The sequence below is a fragment of the Pomacea canaliculata genome, linkage group LG6 (genome assembly GCF_003073045.1).
Source record: "Pomacea canaliculata isolate SZHN2017 linkage group LG6, ASM307304v1, whole genome shotgun sequence".
Taxonomy (NCBI): Eukaryota; Metazoa; Mollusca; class Gastropoda; order Architaenioglossa; family Ampullariidae; genus Pomacea; species Pomacea canaliculata.
In genome coordinates this window covers 28581087-28599117 of record NC_037595.1, presented here as the reverse complement: position 1 = coordinate 28599117, position 18031 = coordinate 28581087, and the positions used below count along the sequence as shown (strand labels likewise).

General features: G+C 41.2%; 2 protein-coding genes across 3 annotated transcripts; both read right to left on the bottom strand.

Moving 5' to 3' along the window:
* Positions 1-980: 980 nt before the first annotated feature.
* On the bottom strand, positions 981-2301 carry LOC112567000 (proline-rich receptor-like protein kinase PERK1). Its single transcript, XM_025243433.1, has 3 exons — positions 2286-2301; positions 1832-1925; positions 981-1530 (listed from the first exon to the last, which is right to left on the bottom strand). Exons 1-3 carry the CDS (start codon positions 2299-2301, stop codon positions 981-983), a joined length of 660 nt encoding a protein of 219 aa, XP_025099218.1.
* On the bottom strand, positions 1953-15354 carry LOC112566314. Of its 2 annotated transcripts, none has more exons than XM_025242408.1 (5): positions 13799-15354; positions 4470-4845; positions 3557-3792; positions 3172-3316; positions 1953-2855 (listed from the first exon to the last, which is right to left on the bottom strand). In XM_025242408.1, exons 2-5 carry the CDS (start codon positions 4606-4608, stop codon positions 2779-2781), a joined length of 597 nt encoding a protein of 198 aa, XP_025098193.1. In that variant the 5' UTR covers positions 4609-4845; positions 13799-15354; the 3' UTR covers positions 1953-2778. The 2 variants fall into 2 exon arrangements, with proteins under 2 accessions (XP_025098193.1, XP_025098194.1); XM_025242409.1 differs by having other exon boundaries at positions 1955-2849; positions 13799-15349.
* Positions 15355-18031: the final 2677 nt, after the last annotated feature.

Sequence of the window (18031 nt, the reverse complement as noted above, 5' to 3'; positions counted from 1 at the left end):
GGTAAACCAGCACCATTTATGGCTTCTGCGCTATCACAGATGTTAAATAACAATGCTAGACAAGTCTTCCAAGTTACTCAAGCCTGTCAAGCTAAATGCTTATCTTGCCAGCTCAAATTACCATCTCCTGCTAGAATGAAACATTTCTAATCATCCAACAACTTTAAGCAACGTTCTCATAGCTGGCAGTTAAAGGGTAAGAATCCAGAGAATTTTATAATATTAAAATATTCTACAGATGTCTGTCACGTCTACTAGACAGATATTTAACTCATCTTGAATATTCTACCCCAAAAACAAGTTGTCAACAAACTGAGTTTAGTTTTGAAGGAATTTTTTTTACCCTTTCTCCTGTCATATATAAAAAAAAAGGGCAGGCCAGATTTCAATATTAGACATCCAAGAAACTCATTCAGGAAACACAACTCTTACCATCTCACCTTCTAGGCATGTGTTGCTTCCCTTGAAGTGCGAGGCGAAAGGTGTGTGGACGTGAAAAGATCAAAATGCCCATCATTTGTCACATGCATTTACAGTCAAGATGTGCCAGTGATCATAAAAACATGTGTCAAATACAAATCACCTGTGACTGGCACCATTGTTACACTGTTTTCATGGTTTAGTTTATTCCTTGCTGCTCACTTGCATAGGGCTGCGCTGTTTTCATAGGCCTGTCGTAAATGTCCTGGCCTAAAATAATATACAGTACTGGTCTTTTGTGGAAGGGAAAAAATAGTTTCTTTCAACTCCACACAAATTTCACTCTTGCCTTCGACAGGCTGAAACCCCACTTACTGTCTTGACTCACTTTTGGTCAGGTACAGCATAGACGTTGTCGAATATGTGCTTTCTAGGATTTTGAGAAGTCTCAGTCTCCGAGTTCAAATGGTCGTACACATTGCCCTCAGCATTTTCTATATGATCCTCACTGTGGACATTGTTGTTTTGAATGCGTCCTAATGCTTCCCGTTTTTTCATTGTCATGTCAATGCGGTCATACTCCTCTTCTCAGGACGCTTGAAGGAAGATGGTTTACCCCGAGGAGGTTTGGCTGGAGCCGCCTCATCAGTGGGAGAGGATGGTGGAGGGGGTAGGCTTGGCAGTGGTGGGGGTACAAAGGACACTGACCAGGCAGGAGATGAGGGTGATGTCTGGGATTTGGCTGGAGCCATCTCAGTAGGAGAGGATGGTGGAGGGGGTAGGCTTGGCAGTGGTGGGGGTACAAAGGTCACTGACCTGGCAGGAGATGAGGGTGATGTCTGGGCTTTGGCTGGAGCCATCTCAGTAGGAGAGGATGGTGGAGGGGGTAGGCTTGGCAGTGGTGGGGGTACAAAGGCAACTGGCCTGGCAGGAGATGAAGGTGATGTCTGAGGTTTATCATATACATCCTCCAATTCAGCATAAATTTCTTGGTTTGAGCTATTTTGACAAGGACGTAATTGCTCTGATTCAGTTGTAGGGCTCTGACTAATAGGGCTATACTCTGTCGTTGGTGGCTTTGGTTTTGAGAAAATTTCACTCAGTCGATGTCTGCAACAGGTATGTACAGATCTGGTATCATATCGAGTATTCTAGAAATATTGTTCTTCCATTATCCTACTGTTAATTGCTCATATTCTGTTTTCATGCAGTCCAATAATGTAGTCCAGGACCATATTTCAACAGATTTGTTAGCTTGCCTTTTAAAAATGTACGGTTTTATCAAGAATATATAAATTTTCCATGAAAATATTTTTTCTGGCAAGTTCAGTTGATTTTTTCAATTTTTGTCAGAAGCATAAACTAGATAAATCATATTTTGAGATTAATGTGCATTCAGAAAAAATCTTACCTGCATATGACAATCACCACAATGAGTGAAATTACAATGATGAGTGCCACACAGCCAACGACAATGCCGATGATCAAAATTGAAGATCCCCCATCTGCAAATAGAAATACAGAATGCTAAACATGAAAGCAATTTCGGCTACTCATTAAACTTATTTTTATGAAGTGGAGGAACATTACACAGCATGGAAATTATCTTTGTAGGAAAAACACTGAAATTACTAACCAAATGCTACACCATGCCTTTATTTTGCAACAGAGGGTTATATTAACTTCACTAGTTCAGTGGTTATCCTTAACTGCCTGGCAGATTTGTATCCTATAAGGTGTAGAATAGGCATCCAAATAAAACATGTAACTTTAAAACTTCAGTTCTGTGAAAAATGGCAATTCACTAAAACTTATTCTGTGCTGCTTGACACATGCCTTGTAATAAATACAAGGAAGTTATTTACAATGAAAATGTGCCATTTTAATAAAGCATCTACAATTTAGAAAACTGAAAAAAGTGTAAACACAAACAAGGCAGTATTACCTCTTTGTGAATCTGCATTCCTATATATCTCTCTCCCACACATATACACCAGCCAGGGTACCCAGCTTCACCCACTAACTCTTTAAGCAGTAATTTATAGTCAAATTTTAATCTATCGCTTGAGTCAAGTGTTTTCATGTATGGTATCTGTGTAGTAAAATAGTGAAACACTTGTATTCTTGATGTCCCCTAACATGATGGGCTGCCTGTTCATGTTCAGCAACAGAAAACCACATCAAGAGTGAAGGGGGAGATAAAAATTACGTTGCCAGCAACACTTTTACTGGTGCTTGTGCACATACACACATCATCACGCTCTGCTTTATTTATTAGATATGAGCAGCAAAAAAATCCTTGAGTTATGCTTCACGATATGTTTCCTACCTTCATTGTTGTTTTCATCTGGCTTTACATCAATTTTTTTTACCTTCTAGCTCAGTTCTACAAGAGACCATGATTGTGTTCTGCGTGGATTTTCCGCTGTCTGAAGCTTTTGAAGCAAAAGAAAAGATTAGTTTAACTACTACAATTTCTACACACATATTCTAATGTTCACAGCCACAACAAAAACTGAAGTTAGCCATATAGCCACAGTCAAAGGACACTCTTTTGTCATACCAGCAGTTGCCACTCAACACGCAGCAGACAAATCTAATTTATTAATTACTTTCAGTGGTGGGAAAAATCTGAAGTGCATTGCACATGCACACATACACTCAGGTGACATGCAGGCATGTACACACACTCTCAGCCCTCACTTCATGACACACTTTAAAGAATGCTGGCCACTAGCCTGAGTTTCTCACCTGCCTTTCCTTCTATCCACACCATCTTAGGAGCATAATCTGTATGCAGAGTCAAATTGATCTCTTTGCCCTCAAAGAGTGTTTCCAGTCCAAACAAAGGTCTGTCTTGGCACTTTAGTTCTATAGACTTCTCTTCAGATTTGAACTAAAATAAATAAAACCATGCAAATCATTTAGGTAAGCAACCAAACAATCTTTGCCTTCAACATTTAATATAGGTGGTGGTTCCAACTGTAATTTTATTGTGAAAGTTGAAGCTGTGTTTATTTGAGTCAAGTGTGTTCAATTTAGTAATTGCCAGGTACAGCTTCAGCACACACACACACTTGCCTGTATACATACTGTATAACCGTATGTAGACATGCACAGAAATTCTGTAACAAACCTCAAGAGAGGAAGCATTACACTGGTTGTTGCTGCTGTTCTGCAGTCGCACATCTAGGGCCTGGAGTGTGATACTAGAATCTGCTTGCAGTGTGCAGTGACACATAACAGAGGGTTCTGTCAGTACATCCACATGTTTCTCACTATTTAGCATCAGATACACACGTGTGTAGTTTATGGTTCGGTTTGTGCAAATGTCTATGACAGTATTAGCTCCTTCACCGTGATCTGGATCAACTGTAACATACAAATACTGTTATTAACACTCCCAAACAAGACTGAAATGAAATCTAAAATTGTTAGGACAGGAGGTACAGGTAGAAGTTCCTTAGCCTGGTGCCCTACAGGGGACCAAACAATGTGGTTCACAGTGATTTAAATGCAGGGAATATGGACAGCAAAGCCATCACACTCTCCTTTCCCTGACTTTACCTTTGACAAGTTAGGTATTTATCACATGAAGGTGGGAAGTCATCAATCATTCTATGCATAATTATGACCTTTTATACACACACATGCACACTGATTCCTGCAGGACAACAAAGTAGCAAAACAATGTAACACTTCTGAATTTTTTGTTTCCTTGACAGCTCATATTGGGCAACAGGGGCAGTGAAGGAAGAAATAAAAATTGTGATGGTGCCAGCCACCATGCAACTCATTTCACTCCCATTCCTCATATTTTTTTTCTCATTCCCCTCCCCCCAACTGTTTACCCTTTCACAAAGACAGACTACTGTCTTAAATTACAACACTGTCCAAATCTGTTTCCTCTACTAGACATTGTCTTTCACTCAGCCAAAAGTGCCTTTGATATCAAGGGTTTCAAAATACAATGCAATAATATAGATATAACCTGCAGATATCAATGATCTGAGTATGGTCTCAACACAAACAGAAGAAGTTTCAAATACCTGGTTTGCAGGATTTTTTGAATGCGATGAAAGGTGTCACATGATCTTTTTCCATAGGAAGAGGATTCACTCTAGGCAGATGTTCAATTACATGTTTTCCACTGACAGCATCCAGAATCTGTGCAAACACTTGCATCATATTCCATTTCTCTCCCAGAATTGCTTCGCAAGCATGTCATGTTCATGGCATCAGAGTTGGCAAATTCACATGCTGGTGCATTACTCAAAGAACTTGTGATCATTTCACCAACGATTAATCCCTCACCATCAGCAGCACAACGTTCTTTTTCTTTGAGTGACCTGCTTTGATTGCACACCATCAGAATTTCATATTCAACGAACTGGATACCGCACTGACTAATACCAAGCACAACATCTGAAAAAAAAGAAAGGTGTTTCAAAAGTGAATACACTCATCACATAATTCACCTTGTAAAAAGAGAAAGAGTATCTAAATGTTGGCTACATTCTTGACGTAATGACTCAAGATCACTGTCAAGTTATTTTTACACAGAAGATTAACTCTGTAATAACTCCAGTTAAGGAGTAACACAGAGCATGCACTAAATAATCAAACAGATGCTGGAGCAAGTTAATTTCAACACAAAACCTGCTTTGCAGCAAATGATGTTATGTTTTAAAAAGTTGAAAAAAAAATTAGTATGGAAAGAGTATGAAATAATGGCTGAAAATTGAAACACTGTAGACAAATGATGCAGAATTTATTTATTCAAAATAAAAATTTGAACATACAATAGAATAATTGCCTTTTTAATGTCTAGAAAGAAGTAATTTAATAAACTTAATGATTTAAATAAAAATAAATTTCATCACTAATTCTTCAGATCTCTCTTGCTGCATTATTTTACATATGAAAACATGTCTTTTCCACCATCTATGGCAAGTAAGAGATAAAAAGGTTAAGAAGGATAAATTAGCTGGCACATGGTGTTCTTAGGTGGTCATAGACTGGATTATGTGCAAGACAACAACCACTGATATCCAGGACCTTCACCAAACAGCTAGAGGACCTGGACTTTGCAGATGACATTAGTCCTATGTATCTTGGAAACAACATGCACAAACCAAACTGAGTAAGCTAGCAGAGGAAGAAGAGAAGACTGGCTTAAAGGTCAACAGAAAGAAGACTGAAGTGATGAGAATCAACAACAAGCAGGAACTCCCAATCCAACTTCAAGAGAGAACATCCTGGAAACAGACCGCTTCACCTATCTGGGGAGCATTGTCAAACAAGGACGGTGTAATGGACAATGACATCAAAAGCCACATCAGCAAGGCCAGATATGCTTTCAACAACCTACGCCCATCTGGAACCCCTAGCATTATCCTTCTGCAGTAAGACCCGCATCTTCAACACCAGTGTGAAAGCAGTCCTACTGTATGGTTCAACCCTGGAGAGTGACAAACACCATCAATAACAAGCTCCAGACCTTTACCAACCGATGCCTTCGCCATATTCTGGGAATAAGATGGCCTGAAAAGATCTCCAACAGCAGCCTGCGGAAAAGAACCAACCACAATGCCACTAGCCAAGACATCAAAAAGCACAAATGGGGCTGGATAGGACACACCCTGCGCAAACCAGCTGACACCATTGCCAGGCAGGCACTTGACTGGAACCCTCAGGGGAAGAGGAGAGTTGGGAGACCAAAGCAGACTTGGAAAAGAACAGTAGAGAGAGAGGCAAAGGACGCGGGAACCACCTTGGCCCAACTGAAGGGGGGCTGCCCAAAACCAAGTCCGCTGGCGAGGTGTTGTTGCAGCCCTATGCTCCTCGAGGAGTAACAAGGACTAAAGTAACAGTTTTCTTATGCATATATTTGGTTGTCTACCATAAAGTTCAGTCTAAACAAAATATTATTCCTGGCCTACAGCGAGTCACCTTGTTTAGTATCCGCACTCTTAGTCCCTCGCAAAGTTGTAGGCTGTCAGTTTGTTAGTTACTTTTTATTTATTTCTTTTTGAGCAAAAGTCCTCAACCTCAACTTTCCACAACTTAGAGCCAATAAACTGAAAGCACAACTGACCATAAAGCTTGAACTTTCATTTAATACAAGACTTAGCATTATCTGCCCTTCTTCTTGATGTTAATACTTAAACTGGAAGTGAATATGCTCCTTAGCCTCATTCTAGAACATGGAAAAATTTATCTGCAAGCAGTCTAGATATGCATCCATGGTGGCACTATTACTGCGTAAATATGTAAATAATAGATGAATGTTCCCTTTTGCAATCTGTGAGGATCATGTATAGTGCAGGTGTATGAGCCATGTCTGCCTGCTAGCATATGTGTTTTCGTATCTATGGCACCTCTGAAATATGTGGGTAATGTCTAGTCAATATGTGCAGTGTATGTGTACGTGAAAGAAAGGTAGTGAGGAAGAGAGAGCAAGCAGCAGTAGTGTAATAAGTGGCAGCCATCATCAAATCAAATTCTTAGTGTAATGTCACTTGGTAGATAAATGAATTATTCTCTTCTAATATGCATAGGGAGCTGGATGTCTCAAAGACATAGAGGATTTGCTTCACTTTATAAAGCTGCAACTGCAGACATTGCAAACATGACAGATAATGACTTCATGAAGGTTCAAAAAATGCAGGCTTTCTGTTCACCAATCCCTTAAAGGGAAAGGGAAACTTGAAAATTTGGCTTAATGATACTGATGCTCTGAATTATTTTTGCTCATAATTTTGGGTTTCAAAAGAATCATTTACTACAATCTAAAACACACCTCTGGAGCAGTTCATGAAGGCTAACCATGTTTTATTACTCCATCATGGAGGAAAACAAACACACACAGTGACAAAGCAGAAACCATTTTCCAAAAAAAGCGAGGAACAATGTTAGGTAAATATTATTTCTCTGACCAGCTGGCCATATAATCCAATGGAATGCAAACTGTTGGAAGGAAACAACAATGGCATTTCAGTGCATAGTTTATGGAAAGGATGTAAACAGACTTGGTTGGGTGTACCTTTGAGAAAACGGGGAGTGGTTAGGATATTGCCTTTATTTTGTGCAAGAATCTGTACAATCTATTACCTACACAATGATGCAGAAAGAGGTTCCTTTTGTTATCCAATAGCATTCTTCACAACAGAGATGGTTGGTAAGACAACAATATTTCTCTTCAGCAATGATTGCAGTTGCTTCACTGGCTCTCCATATTACTGCTAGTAACCTCATCCTTTTTCATGCCGGTACTCTTCAATCCACTCAGCTCTCTAATTTAAAATCAGCATGACACCGAAATCTATGATGCCAGCATATGAGGACCAACGAATGAACGCCTAGTAAATGGGGCCTTCATGACCTAATTCGATAATTGTGGCATGTAAATGGTTGTTTTGCAACCTCAAAAATGAGAACATAAATATGCATCACTTGTCCTCAACTCAGGTTTCTAAGTAGAATTACTCTTTAAATGTATCCTCAAATAATATAACAATACTTCTCAACACACATTTTCAAATGGTGAATGACACCTTTCAGACATCAGATGTTTCCACCAAGTTGTGTGAAATGTAGGGGAAGTGGGAAGGGTGAGGGGATGGTAAAGCAACATAGGGCTCTGTCTAGTTTAGTTCTACACATTCATGGTGTCTGACTGCGATCACTGTAACTTTCAGTCTAAGTGTAACAATACATGGAAGAGAAATACAAATAGTTGTGATTTGGTCCCCCTCCCTTGTCCCTCACAAATCGCGATCTGGAAGCAGTAGGCGGGACAAATCTTTGGTCTGCCGACTCCCAACCCTCCGAGAACGGTTTTACTAAGGTCAAGAGCGCCACACGGGGTAATGTCATAATGTGAATACCGAGGTTCTCCCGGCTCGCCTCAACTTCCAATTGGCAACTTACTTTACCTCCACCTCCACAGCTGACATTAAAGCCGGCTACTACATCAGTGCCTGCCTAGGTTGAGTCTCAGCCTTTCACCTACAACATGTTCGGCAGAAATGTTAAACTGTTATTGCGCCGCGTTTTTGCATGTTCCTCTCTTCTTTCATATTAAATAATTTGCCTGTACACCCCGTCCTCCTCCCAAACTATTCTTCACCTACTTTAATGCCCTACTTCGGTTCTACACAACCTACTTAAAAAAAACAAGGGTCTCTTTGTTTAAAAAGCGTCTGTCAGAAACAATAAGCGACATCTTGTCAAAACTTGCAACATAACATATGGAACAACTTTCGAGGAAAGTGAATGAGTGGAATTACCAGTAGGGGCAAGGTGGATATGGGGCGTTATACACGTCACGAATGTATAACTGATTATATTCCAAAGGCCCTATTTCCTTAAAGGCCCGTTTGTTGCGAAACACGACACTTCAACATATTCCTTATAGATAACAGCTTCTGAAAAAAAGAAAATGCTTGGTAGATTTTCACAGAGAATGTGGCCAACATCTTGTAACTGGAGGTTGTTGGATTGTGACTAGTCAGTCACTCAGTCTATGTAAATCCCTCGTGTAATTTGGTATGTGCTACATGGGCGAAATGATAAAGGCAAGTGGCGGGCCTTTTGGAATATGTGGCCCAGAATGAAGTTGAAAATGGCGCTTTGACGCTCACCCACATATTTTACTCCTTGAGCCTTTGGGGGAAGGGATATGCCATATTCTTTATACTCTCTCTGCCTCTGTGTGTGTACATGATACACCTTGGTGTAGATCTTCGTGCTGATGGCAGTATTTTGTTTCAGTTTCTCTAGTAATCTTTAATATCGAAATTCTTGTACTGTTTTGATGCTTCTTTCGGCCATTTTGGAGTACTGTATGGTGTCGCTGACCTCTGCGTTTCCTGTCGAATGTTGAAAAATCATTTTTCTTCCTATATTCAGCGCATGGAGTTAGATAATGGATTGTACATCACTCCTCATAGTGATAAACATATTTGTCACAAATATGTAAATTATTTGATAGTAACAGGTCACTTTCATATTTCCATTTATTCGACGGTAACCACAAACTGTTATTTATTTATTTTTAGCAGTGTGTGTAATCTAGGTGGCTATTGATTATATTATTTTAACTCTCTCTCACACACACATGCGAGCACACACACACGAACGTGCCCTCCGGACTGAAGCTGTTCATTACTGTTATTTGCAGATAACACAAGTGTGCGATGTTTCTCTCTCTGTGAGTTCTTCCCACCCTCCCGTTGAGAAAGTGCGTCATCTCGCCCTCTAATGAATCTTCCACGTTTTATTTGCACCCTCATGGTCTCATTCGCTGGCGAGATGGCAGAATTTTCCAGTTAATGCTTCACCCCGGGTACCGCTATGCCTGTCTGATAACCCCTACCACCCCTCCCAGTCGCCGAGTCTTTTTGCTTTCTTCTTTCTTTCTGTCAGTGCGTGCATGCACACCGTGACTGGCACCTTTGTTCAGATATGTCTACTTATCATACCCCGCGTGTTGCTGAATTTATAATGTCGATGGCTGAGATGTTAATTCTGCACAGGACACAGTCTTTATGTAGATTTTCCGAAATAAAAATGTTTAAACCAAGCAACGACGACAAAAACAACAAAAAATCAAATTAGTGATTCAATTACAATTTGTAGCACGTTGACCATTTGCAGTGACCTCGAATGTCACCATGTTTCGAGTTGTACAGCTAATCATCACTTGGATCTTTCCTTGATGGCTGGCAACATGTGACAGTTGGATTTTTATTCTGTCAGATGTGAATAATATCACATATCTACTGTCATCATGGTGTGTACAGTATGGAGACTAGAGGTTCCAACCAGCAAAAGGTAAAGTCACCAATTCCACTCTGTACTGATAGCAGCGCAGTGTCGAAAATGTCAAACTGGTCGTTTCCTATCTGACAGGAAAGGCCCTGAAGTTGATGTGTTGATGGGTCTTCCAGCGCAGTTTGGAAGAAAGACCCACCAGGGGGAGGGGGCAGAAGCAACGGAGCCCCCTAATAACCAGAAATAACTGCGCTGCCTGCTCCCCTAGAAAATTTCTTTGCCGTCTGTGCACTTCAGAATACCACAGAACGGGTCAGACATCTTGTGACTGCGAGTTACTCACGAGCATGAGGTGCCAAAGACCAAAGAGCCTGAACACTATCATACTGCTGGGATCGTCCAGCATTTCTCGAATTCAATGAGAACACTGTGTGGCGGTAGTGTTTCAGCGATGAGGCTGCAAACAAGCCTGTATCAAGTGGACAAAGGACTGTTGTGTCCTCAAATATCCTCTCTCCTTTGATAAACAAAAAATGAGATTGATAAACTGACAGAAATTGCTTGAGGGAGGTGAATCCAATCAGTGTAGATTGAAAAACTGGCTTACTAAACCTGTTTATTTTTCGGGCATCAGAAGAGTGTTTGTTGAGGCGGAGACAAGTTGACAAAAGGAGAGAGGATTGCAGTTTGTGGATCCATCAGGTGCACGGGAATTCAAGTCCTGTGGCAGATACTAACGCTCCAATACATGTGTGTTCATGGTGAACACAGGAGCTGCAATACACAAAGTCTGGTCAAGGCCTACATTCTTGATCTGGTTCTATGTTGGAAGCTCAGCCTGGAACTGGTGAGCGCATCAGAGGATCTCCATTCAAATTTGAGATGTGCAGGCAATGGAGAAAGAAATTAGCAGCGTGGCCAAGCCATGTTTTATCAGCTGGAGAATCGGTACAGGAAGAGTGAAATTAGCACGCACTCTGTCAAAATAAGGACTTGTGTGAAAAAGTGCTGCTGACGACTGACAACTAGAAAACTATCACTAAGGCAGTGAACCTGGTTATCAAGACCTAATGAGCAGTAGACTAATAAAGCCAACAGTAGGAAGGTGACTACAGTGGAATGGAAGCACACTCTTGTCGAACATAGAGACAAGAAAAAAAAGAAAATTTTACAGGAATGCAGCATTCATGAAAAAAAAAAAAAAGACCGTCAGAATGGTGGAAACAGAGGAGGGAGTTTGTGAGGCTGGCTGATGGCACAACCCAGCAACAGCAGGTGCAACAGGTGTACAGGGAGATCAGAAAAGTAAACAGTGGGGCCATTAACACCTCAGGCAGCTCAAGTTATTTTGCTTCTACTTTAGGATGCCTGAGTGAGGATATTAAGAATAAAGCACGTGTACGCATATACAGAAGTATCAGAGTCCGAATCCCATATTACTGCTAAGTAACTTTCTTCTGAACCATCTTTTTTTCCCCTTCATTTGTTTCACACATCTGTGATCTTCTGCACAATGTCATTAACCCCATACTCTTTATCATGGGTGTAACAGCTGTGCTGCAAGCATTTACTCGAGAAACATGAGTAGCGTCTCCAGTGATCATAAACATGATCCAACCAAAACTTCCTTATGTTTTCTAAGGAAACCACCAGGTGCATCACAGGAAGCACGTGAACACACATAACTACTTCCTGGTTCTTAGTCTCACATTCTTTTTCTCTCTGCTTACTTTAAGTTTGTGTTTTAATTGAAGTTCTGACACTACAAAAAATACTTTTACAGTCAATATTTCTACTCCAGGTGCTACACAATTTCTTTATTCAGAATCAAACACTCTCCTGGCACTTTTCAAAGCTGCTAAATTTTATATCAATGGCATTTCTCAGGGGAGTTTTTAAAATATAAATCTGTTTTCTAGTAACAGAACAGAAGTTAACCTATGTGAAAAACAGTGAAAACTATATATGCACATGTGGATGAAAGAAAATATCTTCAAACATAAAGGTGTTTGCACTTCTAAAGTCTGTTGTCTGGCTGTTGTTTAACAGAACAGAGGAATGCTTATGCATGGGTTAGAAACTTGCCAACAACCACACAGTACAAGCTCTTTGTATGTTGAAATGCATCCCTGCTCAGCTGTAAACACATCTGTCTTGCTGAGCTGCTTGGGAAGAGAGGGGTAGAGGGGAGCTTCACTGCTCCAGACAGTAGCAATCTCAGAAGAGCCCCAAGAGATATACCAGAGCATGAAATGTTAGGAAGAGACCTACTGTGAAAGAGAAGTCTACGCATGTGAGTGCATGTATGCATATGCACCAGTATGCATCTGCATGCATAAACTAATGCCTGTAGTTGCCCACACATCATACATGATGGCTATGAATGAGGGGTTGAGTGCATGTGAATCTATATATGCACTGCAGAACACTTTAATAAGTTTATATTTGTCACTAGTCCCATCATTTTAGTGTCAGACCTTCTTCCCTATCTCCCCTGCAGTTAGCCTGATGTGTTACAGCTCTGGGAACTTTATTCATTGCTGTGATAAACCACTTCACTAACTTCCAAACAACGCTGCACAAAATGGTTTTACCCCAGACCAGAATTTAAAAACAAAAAAAAGATGAAGTTCAACATTCTTAGAAGCTTTTAAAGGCTGGAAGCAACTGCAGATGAAATAACAGTAAACTGTGGCCCTGCTGGGCATCAAGGTTTGTGTCTGGGGTCTGCATACTTTGCTCTGTTCCTGCTTGCTCTGGCATCACAACTTTTAAGCCTACCAGCTGTCTTCGTGGAAATTGCATGTGGGGTGAATGATTATCCCTTAATGACAGCTACATCACTACAAGAATAAAATCTCTTTGATGCTTGCTTTATCATTATACCACGTACAACACTGGCTGTAAAACCCATTAGAAAGATAATGTATTCCAGGGTTTTAATAGCGAGTTCTCAGCATACCTGTTAGAAGGATAAAAAAAAAATTTCTTTTGATCCTACAGAAGATTTGTTGTTTTCATCTACACTTCTTACCACAGCTGCTTAAAAATATTTCATAAAAGCAATGTTTTCAGGAAAAATCCTACAGCAGTAAATCTTTCATAGACTTTTACTCAAGAGAGTAAAATTTAAAGGCTATATAAGCTCCTGCTTAGGACAGACAAGATTAGAAATTGTAAAGGCTAAAAGATTTTTAATGATTGAGTAGTGTGTAACAAAACTACAGGTATTAAAGTTTTATGCCACTTGCTGTTAGATACTGTACCTATAATACTGCATTAAAAAAATGTTGCGTAAAAATGATACCACTTATGATATTACTGTCTGATTGGTTGTCGCCTATGGCAAATCTATTTTACTAGCTTACACAAACAATAATTTTTTACAACTACACATAGATCCCTGAGATCAGCAACCATGCAGAAGTCCATAAAAATAATGTAAATCTTTAAGGCATTGGCATAGAACACCAACAACATCGAAGGCAGTATCAATACTGATACAGCTACAGTATAACAGCAAAAATATAATATTATGGACACTATTACTTACAATAACTGCAAAATAGTGATTGTTAAGTATGTATTTTGGTGGCCATACCTGTCAACACCACAGCTAGTGCAGCAAGAAGCCACATTTGTAACTTTTCCTTCTGCTCCATGTTTAGTGTGTCACAGACTGTCCAACAAATGTAGAAACTTTCCTTTTCCGCTGGCTAGACACTGTTTGCACTGCAGAACATTCCACAACATGTATCGTGTAGAACACCTGACACGAACTGGCTTCAAGGTGTTCAGTCAATGTTGTTGCTGACCTAGCTCACCCACCCGACAATTTGGACAAACTTGACAGAGGACACACACACAGACACATGGATCGTCTCTGGCCCTTGGATGGTGTTTCGCAGTTTACACACTCCACCACGTGAACAGCAAAACTTGTGAATTGTTTCTTTGTTATCACTTCACGAAATAATTTGACCAAGGAGCGCTGCTTCCTTCAAGCGCTAAGCTATGCCATGCTGGTACAAAGTACAATATGTTCGACCTTTCAAAAGCGAGAACTGTCCAAGTGGCCTCCATTCAACAAGTGAGCAGAATACGGCTCTCAAAGCACAGACTGACTGACTGCCCCTGTGCACCGACACTGGCCTTGTGTGTGATCACACGCATAAACCCAACGGCAAGCACCATAGCTCCTGGAGCGAATGGAACATGATACACGGATGCTGTTACAACCGTCTGCAGTCCGTTGCCTTCCGTTGCCTCGAACTTCGCTGTCGATGTTTAGGCAATCACAAGAAGATTTTTTTTAAAAAAGGAGGGAAGGGGTGGAGTTGTGGGGAGGGGTTTAAACCGCGCTTCTTGATTGCCTGGCGGATGGAAGCCCAATAAACAGTGTTTTTAACTCCACGGGTTTGTTGATAAGAGAAGCAGGTCACACATCCCTGAGGGGCACATGTGCCACGCTGACAACACGCCTGCCGAAAGTTGATGGCGCTGGTGGTGTGGAGGGAGGAGCTAAGAAAAATAACGGGGGATCCTGTCCCCGAGCTGTCGATCTCCAGCCGAAGTATAACAATAAATAAAGTCTGTTGGCATGGAAGGCTTACTAACCAAAGCCAGCACCAGAGGTGTTTCCCCTCATCGAGGGTCTGTACACACCTGTCGAGGCGTCTCTCTCAAAGGTGGGTCAGTCAAGGCCGAAGGAACATTTCACATGCAAGTGTCTCCAACGTGTCTCGTGAAGGAAATAATGGAGGATACAAACCGCACACAAACATTTCAGCCTTTGGGGAGACTGGCGGGTACAACTGTGACACGGTTGGCAGCGCAGAGCAGCTGATTCGAGTCTAGTCATCCGCTGAGTACCAGCACGCACAGCGCGGTTGCTTCTCCTCACAACACGCGCGCACGCACACACGCTCTCAACAGTTGAGTGACGGAGGGTGGGAGGTGGACACGCGTGCATGGAGAGTTCTCTCCCGTGTCCTCTTGGCTGTGACTAGAACTTGCCAGGAGTTTTCTCGGAAAATCCGATGACCATGATTTCGGGTGGTTACGGAACTAAAATGTTACAGCAGAAATTGCGACTGTTAAATGAAAGTACCTGCAGCCATGTAACTGCATGTCTGTATATAATTAAAGCAAGTGTTGTCGACTGTATAATCGTCACCTGTCGCCTGAAGGTGTGATTAATTACCATACAACCTGTGAGGTAAACAACAATGACGTGAATTAAGTCACGTGACTTGTGACACTTTTTTTAATGTGTTGCGTGAGGGGGCTTCGTAACTGATATAGTTGATATGTTAATGTGAGTAGGGTTGGCAGACCTTAGATATAATATTTTCATTCGCCCCTAGTGTAAGTCACCTCTGGGGCGTTACTCATATACATATACACAATAAGTTGCGGGGGTGAGATCAACTGCCCCGTGACAATAATATGGGGAACTCAAGGACAAGCGTCTCACTCCCAAAATTATAAAACAGTGTTCAGAACCCGCATGTGTTGCTGCACCACTGGAGCCGTGGTTATAAAGCGGTGGCAAAGGTATCCTGGGATAAAATACCATGAAGGAGTGTCCGCAGGGTCTGAACACTGCCTTCACTTATAACTTCAAATACAAAACACTTTCCTTTTAGTTTCTCATTTGGCCCTGGGATAACGACTTATTCTCGCTTCATAACTACGGCCCCAGATATCATGAAAGATGTAAAAATCGTTACATCATGTTTCTACACAGATTTGCCTCAGTAACATACTGGTTCCACTTTTCTTATTGGCTTAGGCGTTCACAGCGTGGACATATTTTTGTACAATCATGACGTCAGTGTTCCTGACTTATATGTGCGTGGTAGTGTTTGTAGGTATCCGGACAGCGGAAGGAGAGATATAAACCCACGCATGATGGTGGTCGTCCAGTGCTCTGCAAGGGAAGTGAGATTTCCCTCACCATGGTCAGATTTACATCACCCCTAAAAATAACTTGTGATTTTTAACTTTATTGTTAACATCATGCTATTAAAACATTTCTGTTCTTCGATGTTATTATCATTATAAAGTTTAGTATTTTCTTAATAACTCACTATTCTTGATCTTTAAATTAACAGCAATTGTTTGACTTATTCCTTTAAGTTTCTTCAAAATGAGCATTGTAAGTGACAGTGTCAGAACCACACGGTGCGTCACTGAGTCATCTGACAAGAATAAAGAGAATAATGACTACTGCTGACACCTAATTGCTGATACTTAGATGTGTAGACCTTTCTGTCTATCATAGAGCTGTTGATTGTTTGACACGTAATAGTTCATACATCGATGTCTATAAGAACTGTTGACTAATAACCGAGGAGGTGGAGCGATTCGTAGAGAAGTCGTCAAACGCAGTGAAGATTGTAAAATCATGGGTTCGGATCTCATGTCAGTCCACTCTGTAAACACATATGCACAAACCTTTGTAATAGCGGCTATTTTTATATAAACCAAAGATACCCGCCGACGAAGCTCTCTTTCGGTTTCTTCCCTCTTCTCCGCCCACATCGTCTTACCGACAGTTATTCAACATCTCATTCTATTTTGTTCGTTGAAGTATCGTGGTCAACTCATTTCCTGTGTGGTGTTCCTTCGAGCTCAGAGTTCGAGTGTCGCCGCAAGCCTAAGAGGATGAAAGATGGTGTCGGGCGCCGCGTGTTCCTGCTGTAGTCATCCCGCCTACTTATAATCGCCCAATCATTGCTACCACAAGTTTTCGCAAAACTGATCACAACGAACATCACTTTTCAATTGGTCGAGGTTTTCTTTGAGTGTCCAAGTGCACTGTTTTGTTCGCGGCTGGTACAGATTATGAGGGTGGGCAGGATGTACAGCAGCTGATGAAGGCTTTGAAAACGTGTGTTTTTTGTTGTTGTTGTTGTTGTTTGTTGTTGTTGGTGTTGTTCTGTTGGAATTGTTGTTTACTGAAAATATTTTCGTTCAAAACAAGCAGGAATCATAAATGGATCCTCTGGACCCAAACATTTCATTAGCTTAATCTAATGATATGTCAGCATATGAAGTCAGCAAGTCACCCTCACTTCTCTCCCAGGTCACGAGATGGGGAGCAGAGTTCACCAGTTGGCGCCAAATTAAGATACGGCAACAACACGCATCAGGGTGTGTACATGTAGTTGTTGAGGCCAGACACGTTCAGATGTGTTTTCTAGGAAAGAGTTCCAGAAGAGACCTCATCATCACTATTTCCGGAATACTAATTTTGAGATGAGCATGAATGCTCTACCCCCTGTATAAGTTGCAGAGTTGCATTTGTAAATTTAAGTTTGGTTTCTTTTAATTTCGACCACTGCATGCAAGACGACTAGGAAGCAGTTGAGACTGCAGGAGGCTCGGCAAAGCTTCTGCGTCTTTGCCATATAGATAAGACTTATTTTTGTCTTCAAGGTCTGAGCTATCATTTCCAGACAGAGCCTCGTAACTCACCAATGCAGACTCGGGAATTCCAGGTGAGGCATACAAAAAAGCAAGCTTCATTGCCAAGGAACAAAAAAAAAAGCAAGTCTCGTTGCCAAAGAATATAAAGGAGGTAAAGGGAGGCAACAGCATCAACTGCAACTTTTGCCCTTCTCGTGAACGACTTCCTACTTCTCAGTGGGGGTTGGGGGTTGGGAGAAGTCGGGGATCGACATAGTTTTCTTCCTGGTTCCACGAACAGTCTCGAGATAACATCAAGACCAATACCACCATCACCGTGTCATTCGTACAATGTGACACCGTGTCCCTGCACGCGCCATAACGCATGTGCTTCGTGCTTGCCACACGATCTCAAGAGAGG

What these genes read in the sequence shown, in the direction of transcription:
- LOC112567000 (XM_025243433.1), bottom strand. An exon ending in GTGGTGATTGTCATATGCAG is followed by an intron (nt 1,531 to 1,831) that starts GTAAGATTTTTT and finishes TACCTGTTGCAG; the next exon opens with ACATCGACTGAGTGAAATTT.
- LOC112566314 (XM_025242408.1), bottom strand. Translation starts at nt 4,608, where the DNA reads ATGATGCAAGTGTTTGCACAGATTCTGGATGCTGTCAGTGGAAAACAT. An exon ending in GTAATGCTTCCTCTCTTGAG is followed by an intron (nt 3,317 to 3,556) that starts GTTTGTTACAGA and finishes TATTTATTTTAG; the next exon opens with TTCAAATCTGAAGAGAAGTC. An exon ending in GTGGATAGAAGGAAAGGCAG is followed by an intron (nt 2,856 to 3,171) that starts GTGAGAAACTCA and finishes TTGCTTCAAAAG; the next exon opens with CTTCAGACAGCGGAAAATCC.